At 61.7% G+C, this 27,756-nt stretch overlaps 6 protein-coding genes across 6 annotated transcripts; all 6 read left to right on the forward strand.

Annotated features, from left to right (window-relative positions):
* Nucleotides 1–1,017: 1,017 nt before the first annotated feature.
* On the forward strand, nucleotides 1,018–7,387 carry INO80 (Putative DNA helicase ino80). Its single transcript, XM_047985455.1, has 4 exons — nucleotides 1,018–2,151; nucleotides 2,299–2,481; nucleotides 2,635–7,021; nucleotides 7,086–7,387. The coding sequence occupies exons 1-4, from the start codon at nucleotides 1,444–1,446 to the stop codon at nucleotides 7,235–7,237; spliced, it is 5,430 nt and encodes a 1,809-aa protein (XP_047841432.1). The 5' UTR covers nucleotides 1,018–1,443; the 3' UTR covers nucleotides 7,238–7,387.
* A 702-nt stretch (nucleotides 7,388–8,089) lies between these two features.
* JDV02_004256 (uncharacterized protein) lies at nucleotides 8,090–8,461 on the forward strand (the record flags this gene model as incomplete). The annotated part of the gene is made up of 1 exon (XM_047985456.1): nucleotides 8,090–8,461. One exon carries the CDS (start codon nucleotides 8,090–8,092, stop codon nucleotides 8,459–8,461), a length of 372 nt encoding a protein of 123 aa, XP_047841433.1.
* A 48-nt stretch (nucleotides 8,462–8,509) lies between these two features.
* Nucleotides 8,510–9,107, forward strand: JDV02_004257 (uncharacterized protein; the record flags this gene model as incomplete). Its single annotated transcript, XM_047985457.1, has 2 exons — nucleotides 8,510–8,823; nucleotides 8,906–9,107. The coding sequence occupies 2 exons, from the start codon at nucleotides 8,510–8,512 to the stop codon at nucleotides 9,015–9,017; spliced, it is 426 nt and encodes a 141-aa protein (XP_047841434.1). The 3' UTR covers nucleotides 9,018–9,107.
* A 1,735-nt stretch (nucleotides 9,108–10,842) lies between these two features.
* On the forward strand, nucleotides 10,843–11,055 carry JDV02_004258 (uncharacterized protein; the record flags this gene model as incomplete). Its single annotated transcript, XM_047985458.1, has 2 exons — nucleotides 10,843–10,873; nucleotides 10,931–11,055. The coding sequence occupies 2 exons, from the start codon at nucleotides 10,843–10,845 to the stop codon at nucleotides 11,053–11,055; spliced, it is 156 nt and encodes a 51-aa protein (XP_047841435.1).
* A 107-nt stretch (nucleotides 11,056–11,162) lies between these two features.
* JDV02_004259 (uncharacterized protein) lies at nucleotides 11,163–12,686 on the forward strand (the record flags this gene model as incomplete). The annotated part of the gene is made up of 5 exons (XM_047985459.1): nucleotides 11,163–11,436; nucleotides 11,487–11,601; nucleotides 11,652–12,366; nucleotides 12,420–12,463; nucleotides 12,512–12,686. The coding sequence occupies 5 exons, from the start codon at nucleotides 11,163–11,165 to the stop codon at nucleotides 12,684–12,686; spliced, it is 1,323 nt and encodes a 440-aa protein (XP_047841436.1).
* A 10,375-nt stretch (nucleotides 12,687–23,061) lies between these two features.
* JDV02_004260 (uncharacterized protein) lies at nucleotides 23,062–26,420 on the forward strand (the record flags this gene model as incomplete). The annotated part of the gene is made up of 4 exons (XM_047985460.1): nucleotides 23,062–23,310; nucleotides 23,448–24,132; nucleotides 24,242–25,764; nucleotides 25,863–26,420. 4 exons carry the CDS (start codon nucleotides 23,062–23,064, stop codon nucleotides 26,418–26,420), a joined length of 3,015 nt encoding a protein of 1,004 aa, XP_047841437.1.
* Between the last annotated feature and the right edge of the window lie 1,336 nt (nucleotides 26,421–27,756).

The raw sequence follows: 27,756 nt of genomic DNA on the forward strand, positions 1-27,756 counted from the left end.
GTGCGACGTGCACCGTGTCGTCGTGAATTCATCGGTGGGTGATGGATGCAGGGTAGGCAAGCGGCGCTCGCGTGGCGTGGTCTGGGGTCTGGGCCACGGTCACGAAGTCACGTGCATTGCTAATGCAGGGGTCCGCCTCCGAAGACCCGAAACGGCAAGGAGAGGCAAGGCTTGGCTTTGCGCGGACTCGACGCGGACTCGCTGACCACGAAATGCTTTTGCTGGGGAGCCAGGCCACGTTGAAACTGACGGGCACGAGGACCTTGGAGGGCGGGCGAGACGGCATCGCGTGCGAGGCGGGCGGCTGAGGCCGCCATCGGTGGTGACAGCGATCGAGGATCCAGCGTGCGCAGGGATGACTCGCGGCTCTGGACAGAAGGCAGAATGAGGAAGCGGCTGGCCAATCATGGGCCGCGGGCACGGGATCGTGTCCAGAATTCGCGGTCGCACAGCCGTTCCGGGGGTGGCCTCACCCGCAGGTTGCAGGGTTGCAGGCGACTGACTGGGTTGAGAGGAATGAAGTGGAGGTTCAGCTTGTCGGGCAAGCAGTACGTAGGAGGACGAGGAAGAGGAGGAGAGGAGGCTGCGGCATCGTCGTCGCGGGACGAGTCGTGACCGACAAGGACGTGGTGGGCATCTGCGGCGAAACCCGTCGGGTCTGCATATCCAAAGGAAATCACAACAAATAAAATACATTAAATACGTACAGTACGAAGTATAGTAGTCAGTCGTAGGCGCGGGTGTCGTGGTGGTGGTGGTTGTGGTGGTTGTGGCGGCTTTGACGGGAGCGTCGTGTCTGCGCGAGTGAGCCATTTCCCATTGCTGGCTGGTGCTCGTCGGCAATGCGAGTGTAACTGCCACTAGAGAGAGAGTGAGAGAGGGCGACGACCGAGGGCGATGCGAGGGAGTAAGAGGTGGTGAGGGTCTGACTTGGGAGCGCGGCGGCGTCGCGGACTGGCCGGCAGCGCCTCCAAAAAAGGCACCAACGCCTGCTGCAACATCATCGGGATCCGCCATCATCACCTGGGCGCGCGCTGCATCTCCAGCCCACCTGCTTTGCCGTCTCGTCCCCTCCCCCATCTTCGTCCCCCATCCCTATTATCCCCATCCGCACCTCCCCGTCACCCATCGCCGCCATCCACCATCACCATCCTCACCCCCATCGTCAGCTCTCCATCGCCATCGCCACCGGCCGTCGCCCCTAGGAACCATCTTCTAGGCCCGTCGACGCCCGCAAGCACTCCGAGGGCCGCCTCAATCGCCCGTTGTCAGCACCACCACCAGCCGACGCACGCCCTCGCCCTCGCCACGCACGCACAAACGCACATCTCGACACCCGCACATGGTCGCCTAGGTGGCGCGCGCGCACCCGCACCCACCCTGCCCCCTTCCCCGGGCCCTCGAGGACGGCCTCTAGACACAATCCGATAGACGGGCAGCACCATGGACGGCTTCCGCTCGACGGTGCTGCAGCGGCCGCGCGACGATGACACCGCCGCCGCCGAGCGAGAGCGCGAGCGCGAGCGCGACCGGGACCGTGAAAGAGAGCGCGAACGCGACCGTCAATACCAGCGACACGACGCAGGAGGAGGCAGCAGCAGCCCCAGCGCGGCCCGCCAGCAACACGGGGGGTCGTCAGCCTTTTCCCTGCGCTCGCCGCCCTCGCGCACGCTGCCTCCCTTTGCAGCGTCGGCCTCGCCCAACGGAAGCAGCAGCAACGCAAACACCAACACCAACGGCAGCCACCACGGTCAGAGCCATCAATCGCCGCCGCGGGCCCTGCACGGCAGTGGCAATCACGGCCAGAGCCAGAGCCAAAGCCCCTACTTGGCCTCGCCCGTGAGCCACTCACTGCCGCCGCCACCGCCCGGCGTGGCCCCGGGCACGCCTTCCAGCTCGCACCACCACCAAGGCTCCTCCTCGTCCTCGCACCAGCACCAGCATCAGCGTCAGCCCATGTCGCCGCCTCGTCCGGCCTCGTACTATCCGCCTTCTGCCGCTGCCACCACTGCTGCTGCCACCACCACCACCACCGCCGCCGCCGCTCGCGACAAACCCGCGTCGGGCAGCTTCTACGACCCCACGACCGACACCACCAAGGAGCGAGGCGTCTCAGATTCGTCCAGCTGGCACGGGGCCACCACGCCAAAGGTAGGCTCGCCCCAATCCACTTTGACTCGTGCACTGTGCACCTGGCAAAAACTCGTCCGCGAATTAAGCCATCCACGCATCAATCCACATTTCAATTCTCCATCGCCCTCAATCCATCTGCCGACCATCGCTGACCATCAACCCCAGACCCGCGACCCATACCCTTACTCGCAGGACCAGTACTACAACGGCAGGACCTCGTACAACCGGGCCCGGAGCCCGCTCTCCCACGCGCGCCCGCTTGCCGGCTCCCACAGCCCGCCCGCCCAGATGGCCTTGGGTGCAAACGGCGTGGCTAAGGAGCCCGCCGCCTCGCCCAAGCCCACCAGCGTACGTCCCCTTTCTCCTTCTACTTGCCTGCCAGCCTTCCTGCCAGCCTGCGTGCCTGCACCTCTACCCCTTTCGCACCGGCCTGCGTGCCTGCATCATTTACTTCCGCCCCCCCTTGGACTGCCCGCCCTCTTACTGACAAAGACAATGCAGACGCCCAGCCGCGCGGACCCCATGTCCTTTTCCAACATTCTGTCCAGCTCCGAGCCTCCCAAAGAGAAGAAGCAACCGCCCGTCGATGCTGTCCCCAAGCCGGCGGCGGCCGAGCCTGAACCTAAGCTTAAGGCAGAGGCCGACGCGGAGCCCGATGCGGAGCCCGAGGCCACCGAGGTCGAGGTCGACGATGCCGAGACGGAGGTCGAGCCGGAGCCGGAGCAGCAGCCTGCGAAGCGCGAAGTGAAAAAGAAGCAGCCCCGCCGGTCTAAGGGCCGGGCCTCCGACATACGTGATGCCGAGGCCCCCAAGCGCCGCCGGAGGTCGTCTCTTAAGAAGGAGTCGCCCGCCCCCCCGCGGTCGTCGTCGAAGCGCCAGGCCAACGGCCAGCCCAAGGCAGCCGCGGCGCCCCGGACGTGGTCGACGGAGATGGAAAAGAAGATCCAGAACGCCGAGATGCAAATCGACGGCGACACATCCAAGCTCGACGCCGACGAGTTCGACGAGCATGACTACAAGGAGCGCGCCAGCAAGCGGCGGCGCGTCATGACGGACCTCGACGAGGACCGCAACCGCCTCCGCCGCGAGGACTACGCCAAGGCGGCTGGCAAGCGGCTCGTGGGCCACGCTGAGCTCGGCAAGCGACGTTACGACGAGGTCTTTTACGACGAGGCCCTGCACGAGGTTCGCGAGCAGGAGCTCTACGCCGAGAAGGAGCGTAAGAAGGACATGCAGCGCAAGCGCCGCCGCGAAAAGTCCATGGCCGTCACCATCGAGCAGAAGGAGGCCGCTCTCGCTCGCGCCGAGGCCGCCGAGGACGAGGCGGAGCGCCAGAAGCACCTCCGCGACGCCGCCCGAGCCGACAAGAAGGCCGAGCAGACCAAGCTCATCCTCGAAAAGGGCATCAAGGGCCCCGCCCGCAACCTCGACCTCATCGACGCCGGCGCCAACTCGAGCTTCCTCGCGTCCGACGCCGAGACGCCCAAGTCCAAAAAGAAGGGCGCCCGCCCAAAGAAGTCCAAGGAACAGAAGCAAGCAGAGAAGGACTCGGCCGAGGCCGCCCAGGCCGCCCTCGATGCCGGCAAGGAGCTGCCGCCCAAGGAGGAAGGTGGCAAGGTGCGCATCAAGATCAAGGGCCGCTCCCGCGGCGGCGACAAGGAGAAGAAGGAGGCACCGCCGGTCGAGAAGGACCCCGAGCAGGAGAAGCGCGACGAGCTCGCCGAGCTTGAGAAGAAGTTCACCTCCAAGGGCTACAACCAAATTTACGAGCAGATCTGGCGCGACATGGCCCGCAAGGATGTCAACAAGACGTTTAAGCTGGCCGTCGACTCGTACGCCACCAAGGGATCCAATCTCAAGAAGACGGCCATCCTGGCGTCCAAGGAGGCCAAGCGCTGGCAGCTGCGCACCAATAAGGGCACCAAGGACCTGCAGGCCCGCGCCAAGCGCGTCATGCGCGACATGATGGGCTTCTGGAAGCGCAATGAGCGTGAGGAGCGCGACCTGCGCAAGGCCGCCGAGAAGCAGGAGATTGAGAACGCCCGCCGCGAGGAGGCCGAGCGTGAGGCAGCCCGCCAAAAGCGCAAGCTCAATTTCCTCATCTCCCAGACGGAGCTGTACTCGCACTTTATCGGCAAGAAGATCAAGACGGACGAGGTGGAGCGCAGCACCGACCACCCGGACGAGGCGCCCGAGGCGCCGCGGACCCAGAACCTCGATGTCTCGGAGCCTACGGGCCCCGTCGGCGGCAAGGTCACTGACTTCGAGAACCTCGACTTCGACAACGAGGACGAGTCCCAGCTGAAGGCGGCGGCCATGGCCAACGCCCAAAACGCCATCGCTGAGGCGCAGAAGAAGGCCCGCGACTTCAACAACCAGGGGCTCGATATGGACGAGGAGGGCGAGATGAACTTCCAGAACCCCACTGGCCTCGGCGACGTCGAGATTGAGCAGCCCAAGCTCATCAACGCCCAGCTCAAGGAGTACCAGCTCAAGGGTCTCAACTGGCTCGTCAACCTCTACGAGCAGGGCATCAACGGCATCCTTGCCGACGAAATGGGCCTCGGCAAGACGGTCCAGTCCATCTCCGTCATGGCGTACTTGGCCGAGAAGCACGACATTTGGGGGCCTTTCCTCGTCGTTGCGCCCGCCTCGACCCTGCACAACTGGCAGCAGGAAATCGCAAAGTTCGTGCCCGAGTTCAAGATCCTGCCCTACTGGGGCAGCGCCGGCGACCGCAAGGTGCTGCGCAAGTTCTGGGACCGCAAGCACTCGACGTACCGCAAGGATGCCGCGTTCCACGTCTGCGTCACCTCGTACCAGCTCGTCGTCTCCGACGTCGCCTACTTCCAGAAGATGCGCTGGCAGTACATGATCCTCGACGAGGCGCAGGCCATCAAGAGCTCCTCGTCGTCGCGCTGGAAGTCTCTCCTCGGCTTCCACTGCCGCAACCGCCTGCTCCTCACCGGCACGCCCATTCAGAACAACATGCAGGAGCTGTGGGCGTTGCTGCACTTCATCATGCCGTCGCTGTTTGACTCGCACGACGAGTTCAGCGAGTGGTTCTCCAAGGACATCGAGTCGCACGCCCAGAGCAACACGAAGCTCAACGAGGACCAGCTCAAGCGCCTGCACATGATCCTCAAGCCCTTCATGCTGCGCCGTGTCAAGAAGCACGTGCAAAAGGAGCTCGGCGACAAGATCGAGCTCGACGTCTTCTGCAACCTGACGTACCGCCAGCGCGCCTACTATAGCAACCTGCGCAACCAGATCAACATCATGGACCTCGTTGAGAAGGCCACCATGGGCGACGACCAGGACTCAGGCACCCTCATGAACCTTGTGATGCAGTTCCGCAAGGTCTGCAACCATCCGGACCTGTTTGAGCGCGCCGAGGTCACCAGCCCCTTTTCCTTTGGCTACTTTGCCGAGACGGCTTCGTTTGTTCGCGAGGGCAACAACGTCCCCGTCGGCTACTCCACACGGAACCTCATTAACTACGAGCTGCCGTCTCTGGTCTGGACTCGGGACGGGCGGCTGGACAAGGCCGGCCACGACAACGACCGCGCCGGCTGGCGTGGCAAGGCACTTGGGCACATGATGAACGTGTACACACCAGACAACGCCCGTGACAGCCTCGCCGGCTGCGACGCCTTTTCGTGGCTGCGCTTCGCCGACGCCAGCCTCGGCGACGTCTATCGGGCCAACCACGACAGCCTCTTTGATCGCGCCGTTGCCGAGCTGCAGAAGCCAGACCGCCTCGCGCACATGGATGTCGCCTACGAGGACGACGACGACAATGGCGGCTACGTGCCGGCGCACGCTATGCTAAAGGTGCGTCCACGCGCGAGCCGTGCCGCCGCTTTAGCCGCCGCCACCGCCGAGGGCGTGCTTGCCAGGCTTATGAACGTTGCCCGCGGCGATTACGCCGACTCGGGACTCGGCCGTCTCGAGATTGCCGGCCGCCCACGCGCATCGGCACCGCCCATTGATGTGTCGTGCAATAGTGCGAGCGCCATCCGCGAGCGTAACCGTATCCTCTTCAACGTCGGCATGCGCAGGGCGCTCTACGGAATCGGCACGCACGAGGAGAGGAAACTCGTCCAGGGCCGCGTGCCGCTCGAGCTGTGGCCCGCCAAGGCCGCGCTGCCACCGCCCGACGGCGAGAAGCGGCGCTTTACCAATATAAGCGTGCCGTCGATGCGGCGCTTCGTCACCGACAGCGGCAAACTGGCCAAGCTCGACGAGCTGCTTTTCAAGCTCAAGGCCGAGAATCACCGCGTGCTCCTTTACTTCCAGATGACGCGTATGATCGACATGATGGAGGAGTACCTCACCTACCGCAACTTCAAGTACTGCCGCCTCGACGGCTCGACCAAGCTCGAGGACCGCCGCGACACGGTACACGACTTCCAGACGCGTCCCGAAATCTTCATCTTCCTGCTGTCGACGCGTGCCGGTGGTCTCGGCATCAACCTGACTTCAGCCGACACTGTCATCTTTTACGACTCGGACTGGAATCCGACCATTGACTCGCAGGCCATGGACCGCGCCCACCGTCTGGGCCAAACGAAGCAGGTCACTGTGTATCGCCTCATCACGCGCGGCACCATCGAGGAGCGCATCCGCAAGCGCGCGCTGCAGAAGGAGGAGGTGCAGCGCGTCGTCATCCAGGGCGGCGGCGCGAGCGTCGACTTCTCGGGCCGCCGCGCTCCCGAGAACCGCAACCGCGACATCGCCATGTGGCTTGCCGACGACGAGCAGGCTGAGATGATTGAGCGCCGTGAGAAGGAGCTGCTCGAGTCGGGCGAGCTTGACAAGCGCAAGAAGGGCGGACGGCGGAAGAAGGCCGAGGGGACGGCCAGTCTGGACGACTTGTACCACGAGGGTAAGCAACATCCTCCCTTTTGATCCTTTGCTCACCTGACGAATGCTGACTCTATCCCCCGCAGGTGAAGGAAATTTTGACGACGGCAGCAAGGGGGCGGCCTCGGGGGCGGCGACGCCCGTCGAGAGCGAAAAAGGCAAGAAGAAGGCCAAGGGCAAACGGGCCAAGACGGCCAAGCAGCGCCTGGCCATTGCCGACGGCATGGTGGATTATTGATATCGATGTACTACATAGAGCTTTGCTACAGGAATTGAGGCGTTTGACATGTTCCAGCACAAGCACGTGTGAAAGCCCCAAGTAGCCAAACTGCCAGCCCCCCGTGATTGAACAGCCGCCCGCCCGTTTGCTATTCCTGTTCATTGTGGCTTGGGGCAACTGTCTGGCCGAGGGTGAACAGCTGGCGACGGCCTTGAACGGCTGCCCGGCAACGCGTGGCTGGCCAGCTGCCCGTGAACAGATAGCCATAAATAGTTGGCCCCCTGCCGCACCTCTGTTTTTCTTCTTTTCCTCCTTTCACCTCTCGCGTCTCCTCGCGCTCTCTCGAACTCCGCGAGTGAGCCCAGGTCTCGTTACCGCCATCCCATTTCATCAACACATCCATCAACACCAAGCACTACATCAGGGGTAAAGCATCTCGGCATAAGGCAAGTCACCTGCGAGCTTCGTCGGGTCGTCGAGCTGCGCTTCTACATCTGACTTGGTTCTACTGCTTCAGAAGCTGGCTTCGCGTGCGCAACGCGTCAACCATCACCACCGACCCTGCGTCGTCGTTTGGCTCTCTTGCCATCTCCTAACAAGTACGTGGGCCAGCAGTCTCTTGAAACGAGCATCATACTGACCGACTCCCAGACTTGCCTGCGCACCGCTGTGAGCGGACAAGCTACGCAAACGTGTCTACTGTTATTCTCGCCACACGGCATCTATTGGCTCTGTGCCGTCATCTGACCAGGAAGTGAGTGAGCCATCTGTCGCGTACCATCCGAAGCATCGCACTGACCAATGTTCAGACCGCCTCGCACGCGTCAGTGACCAAACCAAACAAACGCGTCCACTACTCAATCCATCATCATGGCGAACCAACCCGCCTTCATCTCCGACGCCGGCGGCGGCATGTGCCTTGAGCCTTGCTGCACCGCGTACAATGTCGACTTTGGCCTCGAGAGCACCTACCAGAGCCACATGAAGAACAAGTGGCACATCGAAGCCCGCGAGGCCGGCCGAGCGCTCCTGGCCATGAACCTGTCGGACGAGGTACTCGAGCAGCGACGCCGAGCCCTCCGCGAGCTCCGCTGCGATGAGGAACACTGTCCCCTCTACGGACGCGTCATGCCGGGCGGCCACGGTGCGTTTTACGGCCACCGCAAGTCGCTCGCGCACCTCAACATCCCCGTGGACCGCAACAATCCTCCCATCTGGCGCTGCGACGTGGCTACGTGCTAGCATTACGGCCGCTACTACATCAGCGCGGAGAACAAGAGAAACCACGAGATGACGGACCGCCACATGAACGCCCTGCGGGACCAGATCAATCGCATGCTTCGCGGACAGGCGCCGCTGCCCCCTACCACGGCGGCCACTCGCAACCAGCGACGCAAGATGCAGTCCAAGCCCCTGGACGCGCGCGAGTCGGCGTCGCTGTATCTCGGCGCCCTGAACTGGACGGCGCCTGTTGCTCCTCCACCGCCTCCTCCGCCCATGGCGATGCTCCCCCCTCCCCCTCCCCCTCCCCTGCCTCCTCCCCCCTTCACGCCCCTCATCACCACCGATGCTCGCATGCGTCTGTTTTGTCCCGAGGTTTATGGGTATGTTCAGCCTCGGCCGCGGACCTAGGCCCGCCGGGCATGACGCCCTTGACTGACGTATCCCGTGTATTGACCAAAGCAGGGAGCCGCGTGGGCGGACTTTTTACGAGCTGTGCCTGGACATTCAGATATTCGTCGAGAGTCAGACCTCCGAGGATGTGTGGCCCAAGTGGCGTATCGAGCTTGGCATCTGAGGGTTTGTCATGGACGAACAATTGTAATTGATGGCGAAACACGGCTTGCTTCGGGAGGTGATACGGGGGGGTTTTGTCATGGGAGAACTGGTTGCTGAGAGGGGGCATAAGGTTGTGAGATCGCTTGGGTCAGAACGGGACCCCCTTTGACTGTGCCAAGGGTTGCAGTCCCCATAATAAGAAAGCATTGTGTTTGTATATGCGCGGGCCTTCTCATTGATGACGTGAACTACGACTATGTACTTCGTAGCGATCTGCAGATGGCAGCTCAGCCGGGGTTTTGTTACAGTAAAGTCCGCCAGCAGAGGACGTACAACACCCTCCGATGGCTCATCATTAATTGAACTGGCATCCCGGCGCGAAGACTGGGGACAGCCAGTATTGGCACGGTCACTGTGAGGAGGAGGAGGAGTCTCAAAGGAGAGACAACGGTCGGTCTAACGACCGGTATTTTGCAGGCGACACCGGTAAGGGCAAGTGCTTCCTCGGACTGCAGCCTTGGCGTGCGTTAACACAGGCCAAATGAACCACGACAAACGCTAGGACTGACAATTCGGATCGTGCCGAGTCACGACATGGGAGCGGTCGTCTGACGTCCACGTCCCCGTCGAGCTGTGGCCACAGACCGGTCGAGCAGCCGACAAAAAGCACGTATCAGACTGGTAAGGTTCGTGTCCGATATCAGAGTACAGTATACAGGTCGTATGTTTCAGGCCACAGACGTGAGGGAGAGATTGAGGGTGCGCCTCACGACCACGATCGATAATGATACTTAGTAATGTCTTTGGCCACATGAGCGGTGAAGCCGACCCATGGACGTCGGAATATGCACAGAGGGTTTCGACGGCCGCCCTCAACGGGCGCGGCTAAGCACATTCGGAGATGATCCAGAGTAACACGCAGCCACATCGACGTGGACGCGACTCGGGCAGAGCCCGGGGCAAGTGTTCAGCAGGCACAGGCAAGCCCCCCTCGGGCGGGGGCGGGCCGTCCGAGACAGTAAGTCAGTCCCGCAGCCAGGCACGTTGCACAACGCCGAGTGTCACCACACACGGGAGACGTCGTCGGCGGAGACCTGCATCTGCCTATGCGCGTTGGCGGGCGAGCGGGAGCGCAAGGGGCGGGTTCGACCGACCGCCGACGCGAGCGAGGCAACATGGCGAGCATCATGTCGCCCGTCGCGACGCTCGGGCGTCCCATGGCTCTCGCCACCTGCGGGCACACTGGCGGTGTTTGTTGTTGTTATTGTTGTTATTGCGTGGGCGCGCGCGATGCCGTCACTTGCCTCCTCCGATCAGACAGACGCTCGACCCGACTCGGACGCGTGCAGCGGGCATGAGCGCGTGTTCGGACTCTGGCGGCGGGCGGGCGTCACATTCGAAGCAGGGCCTCCCGATGCTTCACCCGCGGCCGCTTCTCGCATTCGGCTAAGACAGTGTCGCGGCGGACCGGACGGCGGCGCTCAGCGCGCCACGGGACCGTTTGTGACGGACGTGCACTCGATGCGTACCGAGTATATGCGAGCGAGTATGCGTCGGGGCGGGCAGAGTTGGGCAACTGCGTGAAACGGGCAGCGGACGAGGGCCGCGCAGGTGTGCGGCTTGCAGCAACACCACCACCACCACCATCCGAGCGTGTGTAACGTACGTATCGAGTGTGGTGTTGGAGTGCCGTCGGGTCTGATAAAAAGGAGAGCGGCTGTCCGCGACGAGGCAGGCGCGACCAAGTACGCCGCACTTGCAGGCGGTGAGCGACGAAAATTGCGGCGGCGGCGCCTCGACCTTCGACCACGACCTCCTCTTTCCTCACCTCGACACAGCTGACGATGCGGCGGCCCGGCTTCCTCGCGATGCACGGTAAGTGTGCCGTCCGTCCCGTGATGGAAGGGCCCGGACGACTGACCGTTCCCCCAGGCGCGTATATTGTCGTCATGGGCCTGCTGTCACTGCCGGTGCTGTACCCTCTCGGCAACCTGTCCGCCGTGGACGCCTACTTTATGGGCTGCAGCGCGTCGACAGAGTCTGGCCTCAACACGTAGCTCGTCTGGACTGACGCTTTGCAGAACGTGGGGGCTGACTTGGTGTCCGTAGGGTTGATCTTGGGCCGCTCGCGCTGTATCAGCAGCTGTACTTGTACTTTGTGCCCATGCTGACGAGCCCCTGCTTCGTCAACATTGTCGTCGTGCTGCTGCGGCTCCGCTGGTTCTACAGACGCATCTGCGAGGCAGAGAGCCGTGATGGCGAGCAGGGCTCGACGGCTCCCGTCTCCGAGCCCATCGTGCAGAAGGCGGAGGCCGACCTCGCCTGCTGTGCCGTTGGGCGAGATCGGTCACCGCAGGGGGCGCTCGCCACCAAACGGCGAGACGATGTGGGCGGAGACGAGTACCGCGCCCTCAAGATCCTGCTTCCCATCGTCACCGGTAGGCTCTCGTCACCCGAACCCTCGGTCCCCGCTGACCGCCACACGCAGTGTACTTCTTCGGCCTCCACCTGCTCGGGGGTTCAGCGCTCGCGATATGGGCGCGCTTCGCACAAGTCAAGTACACGGCGTACCTCGACGAGCTCGGCCTAAACCGCACCTGGTGGTGAGTGCCCTCATTCCTGAGTACGGACGACCGCTGACCGCGAGCCCCAGGGCCTTTTATACGACGCAGTCGCTCATGGACAACCTGGGCTTCACCCTTACGCCCGATGCCATGGTGAGCTTCCGCGACACCGTCTTCCCACTGTTGCTGCTCACCGTGCTCGCTCTGGCCGGCGAGACGCTGTACCCGGTGCTCCTCCGCTTTGCCATCTGGGCCGTGTCCCGCGTCGTGCCTTCGCGACTGCGTAGCCCGCTCCAGTTCCTGCTCGACCACCCGCGGCGCTGCTATACGCTGCTCTTCCCCGCCGGCACCACTTGGGCCATTCTGAGCATCGCCGCCGTGCTCAACCTCGGCGCGGCGCTGCTCATCGTCGTCTTGGACCTCCACTCCGCCGAGGTGGCCGGTCTGGCCCCCGGGAACCGTTTCGTTGCGGCGTTGTTCCAAGCGGCAGCGGCACGCCACGCGGGGACCACCCCTTACAACCTGGCTAACGTGAGCCCCGCGACGCAATTTACCCTACTCGTCATGATGTACATCTCCGTGTACCCGGTGGCGGTGGGCGTGCGCGCTGCTGCAGAGGCACCGTACGAGGACCGCAGCGTCGGGATATTCGGTAGCGAGCCCGAATACGGCGAGAGTCGCGGCGGGACATATCTCGTCCGCGTCATGCGGGAGCAGCTGTCCTGCGACCTGTGGTGGATCTTTCTCGGCATCTTTCTGTTGGCCGTGACGGAAGGCAAGAACGTGGCCGACGTGAACGAGCCGGTAGGTCTGAAGCAGGCAACCAGGGCGAACTGAAGCTGACCGAGCAATGCCAGGCCATCAAGATATTCCCAATCTTCTTCGAAGTCGTGTCCGCCTAGTAAGTTGTTGTGAATTCGCCCGTACCGAGCGACCGCTGACTGCCCAGCTGCAATGTCGGCATCAGCCTCGGCCACCCCAGCGTGTCGAGCGCGCTGAGCACAAAGTTCTCCGTGGCGGGCAAGCTCGTCGTCTGCGCCATGATGATTCGCGGTCGGCACCGCGGGATGCCTTACAGGTTGGACCGCGCGGTGGTGCTGCCCGGCGAGCGGGAGCGGGAGTAGCCGAGGAGCGAGCCAGTCGTTGCGGCCGCTGCTGGGAGGGACACTGGTGTGGACGAGCCAGGACCGAGGTCACTGACGAGAGAGATTGACAATGGCTATAGCCACGCCCATCGAACGCGCACGAGTGGTTCACGATGAGACGCAAACCATGATCCCGGCCTAGCTCGGGCCTCAGAACAGGTTCATAAGACCGCTTGGTCCCAGCAATCTGGGCGGCAAGGGCCGCGCACGGGGCCGCGAGCCTCGAGGCAAGGGTTCTCCTGGGACGTCGGGCATCAACGTCAGGGGCATTGTGGAGCATCATGTCCCGAGTCATCTCTGGGACGCCGACGTTCACAGGACAGGCACCGCCAAGCTCCGGAGCCAAGTTGCTACATATTACCAAGCGCTGAGGGTAGCAGCGTTTTCGTCAGGCCGTTGCTGGGTCAAGTCCTGGAGCGCTGGGTCTGCCCATCTCATCAGCCCATCTCACACCTGAAGCATAAGCCAATCTTGACCGCCCCAAAATATGTAGGTCACTATTCACGAGACGCAACGGCCACGCGCGGTCGGCCAAGTCCGGGACGGGAGCCGCAATTGACCGAGGCTCCTGTCGACACTTGACCGAGGGTGCAGGACGGAACGGGGACCTGGCACTCGGTACAAAGTACCTTGTCAGCAGACGAGGGGGCTGGCGCGAGGCCCGGTCTCGGCGGCCCGGTCGCCAGGAGCCAGGACCCTGCAGCGCAACGTCGCAGCCGCGGATGCGTCCATGGCGCCAGCGCACGTGTCGTGGGCAATCGAGGGCCAGACTGGGTAGCCGCACAAACGGTGCGACTAGGCCTGGACGGAGATTCAACGAAAATTGAATTGATCGAATAAATCAGAAAAGCCGACTGTAAGGTTTCCCTAGCACTTGGCGTTGCCAACGGGCCTCGCCTGACTGGCTACTCGACGACGAGTAAGGGTGCACGCCTACGAAGTAGAGGCGAGGCGTGGATGTTGTTCCGGCAGGCACTTATTACGGGAGCTGTGGAGCGGTCATTGAGTGCAGCCCTGCATCTCGTTCCACGATGATGGTGTCGTGTATAGGTTGCAGGCCCGGAGCGTTGCTGTGTCGCATCCCTACCGTCACGCTTGCCGCTGGTGTCTTGACTCCGTACTCGCTCCAGGATGAAGCAATATGCAGACCAAGCTGGTGTTGATGTAGCCCGCCCTGGACGTCCCTTGGCCGGCCGAAAGTTCGAGTGCAAGCAGCACAGCCACGGGCGATTCGCACGCGCGGGCGTCCACCAAGCAGCAGGATCAAGAGCTCGCGCACACATGTCCGCCCCCACGATCAACATACACGATCTGATGCAACGACGAGATGCCACCGCGCCGGAGTGGCACCCCGAGCGCATGCACGTTCCAAGCTTCCGCCAGCCCGGAGGAGGCAGGCCTCGCGAGTCTGCAACGCGGGGGTGGGGGCGAGGGGCCCCGAACTCTGCGGCCACCACCACCACCACGACGACACCCCCGTCTTGTGACGCCCACGCTGGACACAGGGCAGGGCCGCCCGATGGGATTCCGATGCCCCGGGTCGGCACCGGGGTAGCTGTCTGGCCGCACGGCCGGCGCGTCACATGAAGGGAGGGCGCTCGACCAGACTTTGCTGGGTGCTGGGTGCCGTTCATTCCGCATTGCGTCGCCGCTGGGCCGTGGGCGAGCCGGGACACTTCACATGTCGACGAGAAATGACTGCCAGCTACTTGCCGTCTAACCCACACAGCGGCAGCCGTTCTCGACGCGACTGGGTTCCGTCTCACTACTTTGTACGAGGAGCGTGCACCTCTGGACCGCGCCAGCAAGCGACCCGCCGTCGGCGGTTGCGGTGAGGGTGGTGCGCCTGTTGACGCCGGTTCTCGCTTGAGCCAGCGACCTGCCCACTCAGGATGCGTCTCGCGGGCACAGCTTCCAAGTGGGTGGCCTCGTCAGTCAAGCTCGTGTGGCCCGCTGGTAAGTTGGACGCCTCCAAGGGTTCAAGCGTGCAATGCGCTGCTCGGCCGCCTGGGCCGCTGGCGGGCTCGTCAAAGTTCAACCTGAGCAACATGGAAGCCACGCGGTGAAGGCGACGGCGACGGATCCTATTGGGCCGCCTGGTGTCGTCTGTGGCGCGGAAATACGAGTACTATGGCGGACGGGTGCGGGGACCTTTGAGTTTCTGCGGAACCGCGTGCACTCTGTTGTGCTTCCGCGTGTGGGCACGAGTTCGGGGTGCGCTCGGGCTTCGTGGTGCGAGCGCGTCAGGCAGGCAAGTCTACACGGTCGAATAAGTACTTTGCACGAAGCACGTGAAGGATACGCGCGAGGCGCCTTGGATAGGAGAAGCGCGCGCAAGGCAGGCAGGCCAACACGTCGTGTCTGGTTGCCGCACCTCATGACAGCAGCAATGCGGCGGCACAACGCACTCATCGACAGTACCAATGGCCGACGAGAGCCGGGACGAAGACTCCTACATGCCCGTTCGAGTCGAGAAAGTTGAGCAGGGGCTGGCGTGCAGCAATCGAGCCAGCCCAGGTGACTTGATGCTGGCTTGGCTTGGCATCCTCGAGACCCGAAAGACAGTCTTTTCACTAGCGGCCGTTGAAGAAAAGGAATTAAATTGATTTTATCGGCAGGGAAAGAAAAAAAAAAAGAATGGCGGGGGTGGGGGGGCTTGTTGTGGGGCCCTGTCATCCTGCTGACTGCTGACTTTCTGTCTGGCTGGATCCTGGAACCTGCGCAGGGGGGAGCAGAGCTGGCTCGGGGCATTCGCCTGCTTCCCCGAGAGCCACCCGCCCCATTTATGTGTCGACGCCGCGCCGCCATTCGCTGTGCCCCTCCCCGATGTCTCCGCCGATAGAAGCCTTCGAGAAGTCTTCTCCCGCACGTGGGAGGCCTGCCGCCACTCACGTCTGACTTCCAGGCGGCGGCCGCCTCGGGCAACCTTGGGACGCGGAGAGAGGAGAAAATGGGAGGGGTGGCGGCCGACTCGCTCCTAGCGAGCGAGCGAGTAACTAAGCAAAAGCAAACCCTGCCCGGTAGTAAGCATGGATGAACAAACAGCTTTTGCACGCGCGGAAGTGACTGCCAGGTTCGGGATGGGACGATGGAAGGATGGGACATGTTGGCTGGCTGGCTGGCTCGTCGAGGATGTATGGAATAGGGCTGCCTGGTATCGGTCGATGATGGCTCGGGTTACAACAATTGACTAGTCGTTAGAAGCAACCAAGACTTTGAGGGTTGAGGTGCTGTGTGTCCACGCTGCCGGCGCCATGCCGGTCTCTAGTACTAACTTACTACGTACTGCCAGTTTAGCTTGTCAACCGCCCCGTGATGGGCCCGGGTAATTGCGCGCTGGGGTCGTCGGTCAGTCAAATAGCCAACGGCCCGAAGAGCCAGCCGTGCTATTTTGTTAGTCCGTGTATCGTGTCCGGCAGTACACGTACGTACGAGCAGTACATGTAGGGATACCGGTTAAGGTAAGTAGTTGGAATGTGGCACGAACGCTGTCGGGCCGGCAAGGCAGATGCCTAGGTGATGGATGCCGCGCCGTTCTGCAGCGCTCAAGTGCGTCCAGAAGAATCCTCTTCTAGGGTGGGGGAGTTGATCTTCGTTCACACCACCCTTCCACCCACCCACCATTCACTCATTCAATTTCAGACGCACCGGGGAACAACGCCAGCAGCAGCAGCAGCAGCAGCAGCAGCAGGCGGACAGTCAGTCAACAAGCAGGGAGGGAAGCCGCCTTGGGCGTTGAGTCGCCTGCAATCCCCCACCACCATCGCCGGGCAGTAGACCCCACACAATACATGGCACACACAGGGTCTGCCCGTTTGCTTACCCCCAGCGCGACACTCTGCCCCGGATTATGACGTACCGTTTTTGTAGCTTGTCGCCCAGCAAGACGCCCTCGAAATCTCGATGCCACCGCTGTTGATCGTCCAGCCGCCCTCTGCGAACGCGGCGCGCCTCGTCCATACCCCCCCAAGCGACCCTCATATGGCCTCATCACACGAGGGGGCATGTGGGGAGTCGCGCGGCGATTCTGATGGCAGTCTTGCATCATATTGTAATTTACCGACTTGGTGGTGCTTCCTGGCCGCGATCCTAGAGGAGTGGCGCCGTAACGATCAACATGGGGATGGGATGGGCGTGCGCGCGTGAGGTATGTGGGGGCAAGTTGTACTTCGTACACATGAGCGACTTTTGAAATAAACCACGATTAAATCGGAAAAAATGCATTTATTCTTTCTTTAACATCTTTTAAATTCCATCCATGTCAAGTGATCCGTCGATTGTTGCTCCTGCGTTTTACTTTCCCCACGACGGGGAGCAACGCGTGGGTGCCTGGAAGGAAGGCAAGCCGGGCCCGGGGGGGGTTCGCGACCAGGATGCGGGACGCCATCGGCGAAGCTTCCCCCGGAGACCCGACGGGGCGGACGCACGCGCGCATGCTCCCTTCCCTGACGGAATGGGGATGGATATTGTAGTCCGGGGAGAAGTAGGAGCGCTTCTTCTTGGGCAATCTTGTTTTCTGCCCGGACGCACGCAACGGGCCGAAAAGGAGGAGCAGAAGAAAGTGGGGAAATACATGACGGTTTGCGGTCTGCCTACAAGTCGATGTGTGCTACGCGGGTGGAGTGCAAAAGTGTCGGTAGTAGGACGTTAGTAGTTATGAGTCCTTACTAGGTAGATGGGTTTCTTGGAAACGAGGCGGTAGGTGGTATGTATTGTGTGGTGTTGATATGACTGAACATATGCCATGGAATACCGGTGTAGTACTTGCAATTTCCCTCGTGGGAAAGAGACTTCGGCCCCTCTCCCCGAGACCGAGACCCTGCGGAACCAGGAGACCTAAAACCGGCCAAAGGAGCAGTATACCCGCAGAATAGCGTAGGAGAGACGCGGCGGCGGGTAACGGCCAGCCGACGACGTCGAGCAGGCGTTGGTCGCTGTGCGGAAGCTGTCCACGTACAGTACCGATTCCGCACGCATGTAACTAGTATGCCCACCGCCCATCATCATCAAGTCACCCTTTTTTCCCGACTTTTGCAGCACGCGACCCTACGCCGCCAGTTCATCATCCTGGAATCTCGGAGCAACTCCCGGAGCAACACGGCGCCACCAAATCACCCCCAGGTAGGCACTTGAGTCTCTACATTCGGGGAACAGCAGCAGCAAGGCCGAGATTCGCAGCGGCGAGATGGAAAGCTGGGCTGTTTGCGTGTGTCGTTTCGGTCGCTAACCCGTCTTTTCTTATCTCCTCCTCCGTCCGTGGCCTGCACGCCTGCCCGTCTGCAGTGCGAGATCGGGGCGCGCGTGGCTTGCTTACTTGCGCGCGGTTTGCGTGCTCGAAAGGGGGGACTGCGTATGTAGGGATGGATGTACGGCCGCGAAAAATCCCGATGCCGGGGCCTTGAATCCCCGAGATGGCTGCTAGTACGGTACGTGCGAAGTAGCGGTGTTCATCCCAGTCTGCCCGCGTCCCTGGACTTGGTTTCCGACTCCGTGCTTGCCGCACTGCATTCCCATCGTCCCCGAAGTGTGCCGTATTACAGGGCGTTGAAGTGCACACAGTCGAACCCAACCGTCAACGTGGGCCCTCGGTATGTACCGTACCGTACCTGACTTTGTTGTCGCGATTGCGGGGACGGCAGACAGACAGGCGGCGGGAATTCACGCGACGAAAAGATGTCCCGGTGGTGGTGATGAACGCTGGGCACCATGATAATTCGTCCCCCCCTCCCACGCGGATGAGAGAGACTCCGAAGGCGCAAGAGAGCGTCCGAGGCGTCTGGTGCCGGGTGTTGGATTAGCAAACAGGCAAAGTAGTACAGTACTTACAGGACTGTACAGTATACACGTATCGCGGCACAAAGCCTGGGTCAGCGTATGTTTGCTAGTAGAGCCAGCCAGGCACATTGGCCTTGCGCGAAGCGAAAGCGAAGCTGCCAACAACGACAACAACATCAACAAGCCACCACCACCACTTTAGACGCCGAGGATGGCCGAGGCCGCCGCCGAAACCAACCGTCGTGTCGGTCGTGGAATCATGCAGGCACGGCATCAGCACTACCGAGGTATCGAATGCGGGCCTGGAGGCGCCGGCTCTCGCGCCGGGAATTGTCCACCATTAGACAGAAGAGCCACTTCGTACGCGCTACCTGTGTGTGTGTGTGTCCGTCTGACAGTGGCACTGACAGCCGTGTGAGCGGCCGCTGCAAAGTGTGTGACTGTGTGCACCTGGAAAACCATCGCGGAATATTGATTCCCCAGCACAGAGCTCCCGTCATGCTCACGCACACACACGCACACACACACACACACGCAAACATACACAAGCGACGAGGAAGAAAGAGGACGACCGACGCATCCAGCGCCGCCGCCGCCACCGCCGCCGCCGCCACGGGCTACCCCAGCGGTCCCGCCGCATTCGGCTCCCGCATTCCTCGCCTCCGCGAAAAGTCTGGGCTATCGCGGGGGAGGAGCATCAGCATCATCCCCCCGCCTTCCTTTGTTGAGCATTAGTAACTTAGTAGATGGCGTCGATTGTCTAAAATAAAAATAAAATAATTAAAATAAAACCTGGAGAGAGATAAATTAAGAAAATTCAAAGTCGGGACCGTCGGAAAATGCGGGATGAACGCATCCTGGCTGGGCGGCCGAAAAAGGGAACGGGAGGGGGGCTGTACATGCTGACGATGATTTGAAATGAGCATTGGAAACGGTTCGCCCGCTCGACTTGGGCCAACGTGTGCCCGTCAGGACTCTCTGCGATGACCCGGAGCCAGCGTCCACGCCGACTGCCGTGCTCCAGAGCGCGCAATGCCGGATCTGAGACTGCTGCTGCTGCTACTGCTGCCGCCGCCGCCCGGGAAGTTTGGGGGCCGGGGGCACGGAACTCTGAGGTGCGAAGAATGAGCGTGCTGCAGCTTGCAGGGCGAAGCCCGTGCAGGAGGCGCTACAGTGTGGTGTAAGGATAGGTTAGTACCCATTAGCACACCGAGGCTGGCACGGCAGCAGACAAGTGGCGGCAGTGTACCTCGGGCGCGCATTGGCGGCAGCCAGAGCTCTGCGCTGGAGCTGTCGGCCTGGCGTGGCCCAGCGGGGCGCGTCGGGCGGGTGCCTCCTGACCGGGACAGGCTCCACTGGATGAGGACATCCATTTGTACCTACAGCCTGGCAGGGCGGCGGCGGGCGGCGGACGGCGCAGCGATGGAGAGCCATCCGACAGCACAGGCCAGGCTAGGCCGGGTGCCTGCCGGCCCTGACTGAGGCATCGTGGGGGCACCGCCCAAATTGCGGCCCAGGGCAGTGGAACATGTGCCGGGTCAACAGCACGACCTTCGTACGATTAGTACTAAGGTACCTTCTTAGTACTGTAAATGGCTGAGGCCATTACCGCCGCGGGGGCCGCCACATCGTCCCACCTGCCTCCGGATCGCTGTGCTCCAGGCGGCAGTCATGGTGTTGATGCATTGGATGCCCCCTTCTGGCCGAATACGGTACTGTACGCCCTCGTGCACACCATCACCACCACCACCACCACCCTCCTCACCGCCGCCGCCGCCGCCGCCATCCTGCCTCGCTCGGCTCCCCTCCCCGATCCTGCGCGACAGCGCGTGAACCCCATCGGGCGATGGAGCGCGCCTGGCCACCTGTCCGCGTGCGCCGGTGCAGGACACGTCAACAAGCGCGGAACGACGACGTCGACGTCGACGACGACGATGGCTGGAAGAGGGGGGATCGGCTGGGGTCACGCAGCACTCACAAGCATGTGGAGGGCGGGAAAGAACAACAACAACAACAGCACTCATTTTCACACACACCCACACTCGCGAGACTAGGTACGAATGGGACGGGAGAGGTCTATTGATTGACTAACTGTTGGGGACGAATACAGAAGGAGGAGGAGGTTGTACCGCACCAGATGACCCGTGACGACGAGGTGATGCCGCTGTGACGACGGATGCGACGACGCAACGTGCACGCCCCGCGGTCTAAGTTACTGTCTGCCTGCCCGCCCGCCCGTTCACACTCGCCTCTGCCCGCGGCAGTCTCGTGCACCAACACGCAGCCCCGTTGGCGCCGTGATCGTTTGATCGATCCTTGCGTACTCATTAGCCGAGCCATGGGCATGGCAGGGTGTCAAGCTCGGCTAACGAAATGTGCGTGCAACCTACCAAACTGCCTGGGGCATTCGTCTGGTGGACTGCTTGGTAGCTGGGGGTGTATTGCCACTACCGGCAGGCGGCGGTGGGGGGCGTTGACCACTGCCGACAGCGGCCACCATCACCTCATGCAGCAGCGCCGTACGATGGAGCGAGCGCAGCGACCAAGTGCAGTCAGTCAGTCAGTCTTAGTACTTACCTCACGACCGACCGGCCGACCGACCTGGCGGCAGACGCAGGAGCTGCGACCATCCGCGCACAGGCCTGCCTAGCCATGATTTATCATCAGGCAAAGTCGATATTGTTGTCCTTGTCACTACTAATCACAACTCGAGGGAGGATCCTGTGCCGGAGCTCAAGTGGACGGACGGACAGACGGACGGGCATGGACGAAGCCTGTATGAGGCGCCTCGTCAGGTGAGCCTCATATCCACCGTTTACTACTTACATGCTTACGCCCGCGCGGGGACATACAGTACCTGCGTACGGCACTTGCTTGAATTCCATCGGCCCGGCCGGCGCAGGCAGCATCAATATGTATCAACATGTAAGCATGTCGAGACTGACAAACCACGACTTCGCCGCTCAGACGCCGCTCGCTGTCCCTGCCACCGCGTCGCCTCCAGGGGCTGAAGGGAGCCTGCTGCCCTGCGCGCTTCTTGTCGTCGTCCAGGGGCGCATCGTGTGTGTGCATGCACGCATGCATGCAATACACGCCCCACGATGCGCTCTCTCGGCCCGTTAACTATCGTCGGTGCCGTGCCCACGGGCCCATGTTCCATGTCGGCGCATCTGCCGCAGATGGACATGGGAGGTGCAATTATCTTGCCTTGTGCTGTCGTGCATGCCGATTCCCTCCGGAGAGATCAACTCGCGCACCTTGAGCGGCGTATCGACCTGCGTGGCTGTGAGCAACTGGCGGTCCTTCACCCCCCATCTCTTCGGGGTACGCTTCGGCCATGCGTGTTCGGACCCGACACAAATCCAGCGCGTTCGGAGAGGGAACACACATGTGGCGGAGCGGCAGGCTAAATGAGGAGAGCCGCGAGATTATCTACCAAGATTATCTCGCGCCCTGTGCGACTGACACCCAGTGTTGTTAGTAGACGATGACCGTAGGTAGGTAGTATGCAGTCAGTGCCCCCCGTGACTCGACTGTTGTTTGTTCCCATCCGTCGATCCAAGCCGTGGCAGTTGTCATAGACGAAGTAGAGTGCGGCCTGTTCTCGGGAGTCTGCTCGAGGCGCGATAGCCACTTTCCACCTTTGGTATGGGGATGAAGCATGGCTGTCAAGCGGTGCCATCACGACAGTGTGGTGGTGAATTTCAAGGCCAGACGAAGCGATGAGTGGGAGCCCGCCTGGCGTAACGAATGAGACCACGCTCTATTCTGGAGCTGTAGGGGCTGGTGAGCTTGAGATATGACGATTGCATTGCAGCCTGGGGATACGAGAGCCGGATCGTCCGGGCCACAACCGACGAGGAAATAACTATAGTGGACAACGAGTTTCCCAAGTGCAAGAGCTAGCAGTTCAGTAGTACTAGTAGGCCCAAAGACTCGTCGAAACGGCATGAATCTTGAAGGTGCGCTGCTCACGCGTTCCCGAGATCCGTCAGACGGCATGCAGAGTCGAGGATCGCTGTGAATCGATGGCAGAGGGGGTCCTTATTAGTCTCGTGGCGGCCGCCCGCCCGTTGACAGACGCCACACGATCTAGTTAGTTGATGAGATCGCACGGCAACGGTCCACCTCCAGGCTCTCGCTCTCGCACTGCGCAAGTTGTCTTGTCTGCTGCTGCTGCGTCTTGATCGAGCCCAGTGCAATGGGCTATCTAACAAAAGTCAATCGCGATTTCCATTCATCATCGCCCGCGGATGATATAGCACCTTTGTAGCAAACCATGCTACGTCTTTCAGCTTGCGTTTAAACCTTCTTTTTACGGTTATCGGCTGTACGCGCCGGTTGCCTGCAACACTCACGTTCTCTTTATACGCGGGTTTGCATGGGGACGTCATTCGGCTCTCCAGTGATTCGTTCCACGTTGAATCGCGCTTACTTACAGTCGTCTCTTGTTCGTCGACCCAAAGATGAACATATTAGCTAGACGGGTCGCCTCCTCCAGCCACAGGCTGGCGGTTGTCTGCGGCATCCTTGTCGGAAATATGACAATCTGATGAGCAAGACTTAGAAGCAACAAGTCATGCTCGGCAAATCTGCGACCCCAGAAAAGGCCGTCGCGCCTAGTGGCAACGACATCTTGTCTCGGGCGGCGCACGCGCTCACAGCCCAAGATGTGGTGCGAGAACTGCACACGGACGAAAAGAACGGCCTGACCCAAGAAGAAGCGGCCGAGCGGTTGACGAGGTACGGGCCAAACGAATTCGGCGAAGAGACGCCCATTCGGCTGCTCAAGATTCTTTTCGCCCAGTTGTTCAACGCCATGACCCTTGTAAGCCGCGAGCGACCTACCTCCTCTATGTGAGGCGATGGACTTGCACCACGACGAGCAGGCAAAAACCACCAACCCACCTATATATATATATAGTATAAAATGGCCGCTGACCAACACGCGTACTTGGGTGCCAGGTGCTCGCATTAGCTCTCGCCGCCAGCTTCGCCATCCGGGCCTGGGTCGAGGGCGGCGTCTTGGCGGCCCTCATCCTCATCGACATCGTCATCGGCTTCTTCCAGGACCTACAAGCAGCCAGGATCGTCGCGTCCCTGGAGTCGTTGCACTCGCCGACGGCCCACGTCTGGCGCGGCGGCCTGTACGAGACCCGAGAAGCGACCGCCGTCGTGCCGGGCGACGTCATCGAGTTCAAGACGGGAGACAAGATCCCCGCGGATGCCCGCCTGATCGACTCGGTCGTCCTGGAGACGGACGAGGCCCTGCTCACCGGCGAGAGCCTGCCGGTCCAGAAGAACCACGCCGCGATACTGGGCGACCCGGACGTCTCCCCCGGGGACCAGTCGAACGTCGTCTTCTCTTCGACGGTCGTCACCAAGGGCCGTGGACGCGCGGTCGTGTTCGCCACGGGCTCCTTCACCGAGATCGGGGTCATAGCAGCCGCGCTGCGGATGAATCAAGCCGAACACCCTGAGGACGACGAGCTTAGGCGTGCCCGTGATGGCGGTGGTAGAGTGCCCGTTCTCGCGTACCTGAAGACTGGTTTCCGCAAGGTCTGGAGGGCCATCGGAAAGTTCCTGGGACTGACGGTCGGCACGCCCCTGCAACGCAAGCTCTGGAGGCCCTCGGAGGGGTTACGAGTAAGTACGGCCTGCCTCCCAACAAAGCCTGGCTGGCGGTTCGATGATCGACCATTATCATCAAGGTGGCAGGCAAGCACAGCGCTGACGTGTTTTTCTCTCCCATGTCACAGACATCTGCTCGGACAAGACGGGGACTCTGACCCAAGGCAGGATGGTGGCCAAAGCCGCGTGGATCCCCGGCCACGGCACCTACTTTGTCGATTCGGGCGACCAGCCCTACAACCCCGACGTGGGCGAAGTTGAGTTCACCGCGGGCGAGCCGTCCGACCGCGATGCTCCGGCAGCCATTGCCCTGCCGGCGGAGAAGCCGCAACATGACGGAGGAGGTGCCTACCATTACCTCAACATCGCCGCCTTGGCCAACAATGCAAGTTTGGAAAAGGACGACGGCGACGACGATAGCGACGAGAATGCGGTCGAGCCTTGGAAGGCAAAGGGTGACCCGACAGAAATCGCCATTCTTGTCTTTTCCTTTCGATTCGGGCACCGCGACGATTCGGCTCTCCCGATGCTCGACTGGGACAAGGTGGCAGAGTTTCCGTTTGACTCGACCGTCAAGCTCATGTCCGTCGTCTGCAGGCATCGAGAATCCGGCGAGCTGCAGCTCTTCACCAAGGGCGCTACAGAAAGGGTCATGGAGCGCTGCACCACCATGTCCAGCCGCGGCGACACGACCGAGGACATGAATAGCGAAACGACTCTGGCCATCGCGGCGAACGCAAAGGCTCTCGCACAAGACGGTCTACGCGTTCTGGCCCTGGCGAGTAAGCCCGTGCCACCCACCCCTGCGCGGCCTCAAGGAAGAGGGGACGACGACGACGACGACGACGACGACGACGAGAAAAAGATGCACGCCCTCCCACGGGAGCACTTCGAGCGCGGCCTCATCTTCCGCGGCCTGATTGGCATCTACGACCCCCCGCGGCCCGAATCGAAGCCCAGCGTGCAAAAGTGCCACCAGGCCGGCATCCAGGTACACATGCTGACGGGCGACCACATCGACACGGCGCGCGCCATCGCGCACGAGGTCGGCATCCTGCCGCCGCCGCACCGGCAGGACGCGCTGCTGCAGTCCGCCCCGGCGGCCCGCACGACCGTCATGACGGCCCGCGACTTCGACGCCCTGTCCGACGCGCACATCGACGCCAAGCTGCCGCAGCTGCCGCTCGTGGTGGCGCGGTGCACGCCCGCGACAAAGGTGCGCATGGTGGACGCGCTGCACCGGCGCGGGCGCTACGTGGCCATGACGGGCGACGGCGTCAACGACAGCCCGAGCCTGCAGCGGGCCGACATTGGCATCGCCATGGGGCCCAACGGGAGCGACGTCGCCAAGTCCGCCTCGGACATTATCCTCATGGACGACAACTTTGCGAGTATCCTCAACGCCGTCGAGGAAGGGCGGAGGATCTTTGACAACGTGCAAAAGTTCATGCTCCACGTGCTGGCGGCGAATGTCGGCCTCGTCATCACGCTGCTGGTCGGCCTGGCGTTTAGGGACGACGAAGACCTGTCCGTCTTTCCGCTCTCGCCCGTCGAGATCCTCTTTATGATGCTCGTGGCGGGTGCCTTTACCGAGAACGGCCTCGGGTTCGAGGCCGCGTCGCCCGATATCCTCAGGAGGCCGCCTCAGAACGTGAGCACTCGCGCACCGCGCTCCTTCATGTCCCCAGCGACATGGGACATTGTGTTCCGTACATACTGACCATCGTTTTTCCTTCTTCTTCTTGTTAGCTCAAACACGGCATGCTGCCCCCCGAGTTCTGGGCCGACCTCATCGTATACGGACTCATCATGGCCGTGTGCCTGCTCGGCTCCTTCGTCATCGTCCTCTACGGCCTGTACGGCGGCAAGCTGGGCGATGACTGCAACATCGAGTACTCGGACGCGTGCGGCGCCGCCTTCCGCGCCCGCTCGACCTGCTACGTCGTCATGATGTGGATCTTCCTCTTCTTCGCCTGGGAGCTCATCGACAGCCGGCGCTCCTTCTTCTACGGCGCGCTCGCGGACCCCAACGCCTGGAGGCGGCGCCTCACCGACAATAAGCCGCTGTTCTGGTCCGTCGTCGTGGGCGTAGTCATCGTGTTCCCCACCATCTACATCCCCGGCCTCAACCACGATGCCTTCCTGCACGGCGCCATCGACAAGGAGTGGGGCATCGTGTTTGCCCTCTTCTTCTTCTTCCTTGGCTCGTGCGAGGTCTGGAAGTGGCAGAAGAGGGCGTTCCTGAGACGGAGGCATCTGATGGTCGAGAGCGAGCAGGACGTCGCGGACCGTGACCTGGAGCGATGATGCCACGGCGGGAGACGCATCTCGGTCGGGATTCTGCGTCTCTGAGCGACGCATTAGTAGGGGCCCAAGAATGCAAGGTAGAGGCGCCGCCGACGCATCCAACAATTAACGTCTCCGTCGGGCTGGAGGGGAAAAAAAAAAAAGAGTAGCCAGCCCGGCGGCGGCTCATCAAGTCAACAAGGACCATGGTCCTTGGGGCTGGCTATCCATGTCCAGGCCCGAGCTGCTCATTTCACGTAACAGAGGTCACTGCGCGCGAACAACAGTGTGTGGGGCTAGTAGATTTCCAATGCCATGTATTATTCAGCATCACGAACAAGGAAATCGTCGCGCGCGCGCAGCCAGACTACTCAACTGTACGTAGACATACGATACGTACCACACAATACGTGCCAGCAAAACCTCAGCAAGATTGGCAAGAGTCAAGCTTGGGTGTCTCATTCCGCTTGCCCTTCCCGTCCGATTCCCGAGCAGACGCCCACGGCGATTGGCCCACAGCAGGGCCACTATCCGATGGCGGAGCTAATTCCCCCAGCCAGCCCAAACACACGATCTGCCACTGTCGAGTGGGTTGAGACAAGTATTCACGGGATGGCTCATCCGGGTCGCCGTGATTGGGCGGGCTTTGTCGGAGGGAGAGACGGCTATGACGAACGAGGTATTGCTGACTGGGTACTATTACCAAGTTGGTGGCACGCGCTGTAGTACGTTAGTAGTACGTAGCCGGTGGGCGCGCGGATTGGAACCGTTCCCGTCATGCACATCAAATCGAGAGAAGAGCCTCCTCCCTCGTTCAGCCCTGCGCAGGGGCCGGGGGGGAGGGGGGAGAAGAGTAAAGACACCCGCCGCCACCGCTTGTACCACCACGCAGGGGAAGAAGTGTCGTCGTGGTCGTCGTTGTCGTCGGCCCGGCTGGCTAGCTGGCTGCAAGCTGCTACGCACTGCCGCCGCCGCCGCCGCTGCTACCGGTACTAGCAGTACTCCGTACTAGCCGGTAGTATTACTAGGTACCTCACAAGCACGCATTCATGCTCAACAATTCGAGGTGCCACCACTAGGTCCGCTACGCTAGTACCTGCCTAGTACCTACCCACGACCTGCCACCACCCCCAAGTGCCGGAGACAGGCACGCACCTACCACCACAAAATAATTGGGGATTGATGAAGCGCATGCGAGCCCGCCCCGTTCCATCTGCCTGCCTGCCTGCCTGCCTGCGCTCTCGAACCCACACCGCTTCCAAGCTCCCGCGGATCTGAGCCGGGCTCCATCCATGCGGTACACACTGATTACCTACGAAGTACTAACGTACATCCAAGTTGCCCCAATGGATCTGTC

The sequence above is a fragment of the Purpureocillium takamizusanense genome, chromosome 3 (genome assembly GCF_022605165.1).
Source record: "Purpureocillium takamizusanense chromosome 3, complete sequence".
NCBI lineage: Eukaryota > Fungi > Ascomycota > Sordariomycetes > Hypocreales > Ophiocordycipitaceae > Purpureocillium > Purpureocillium takamizusanense.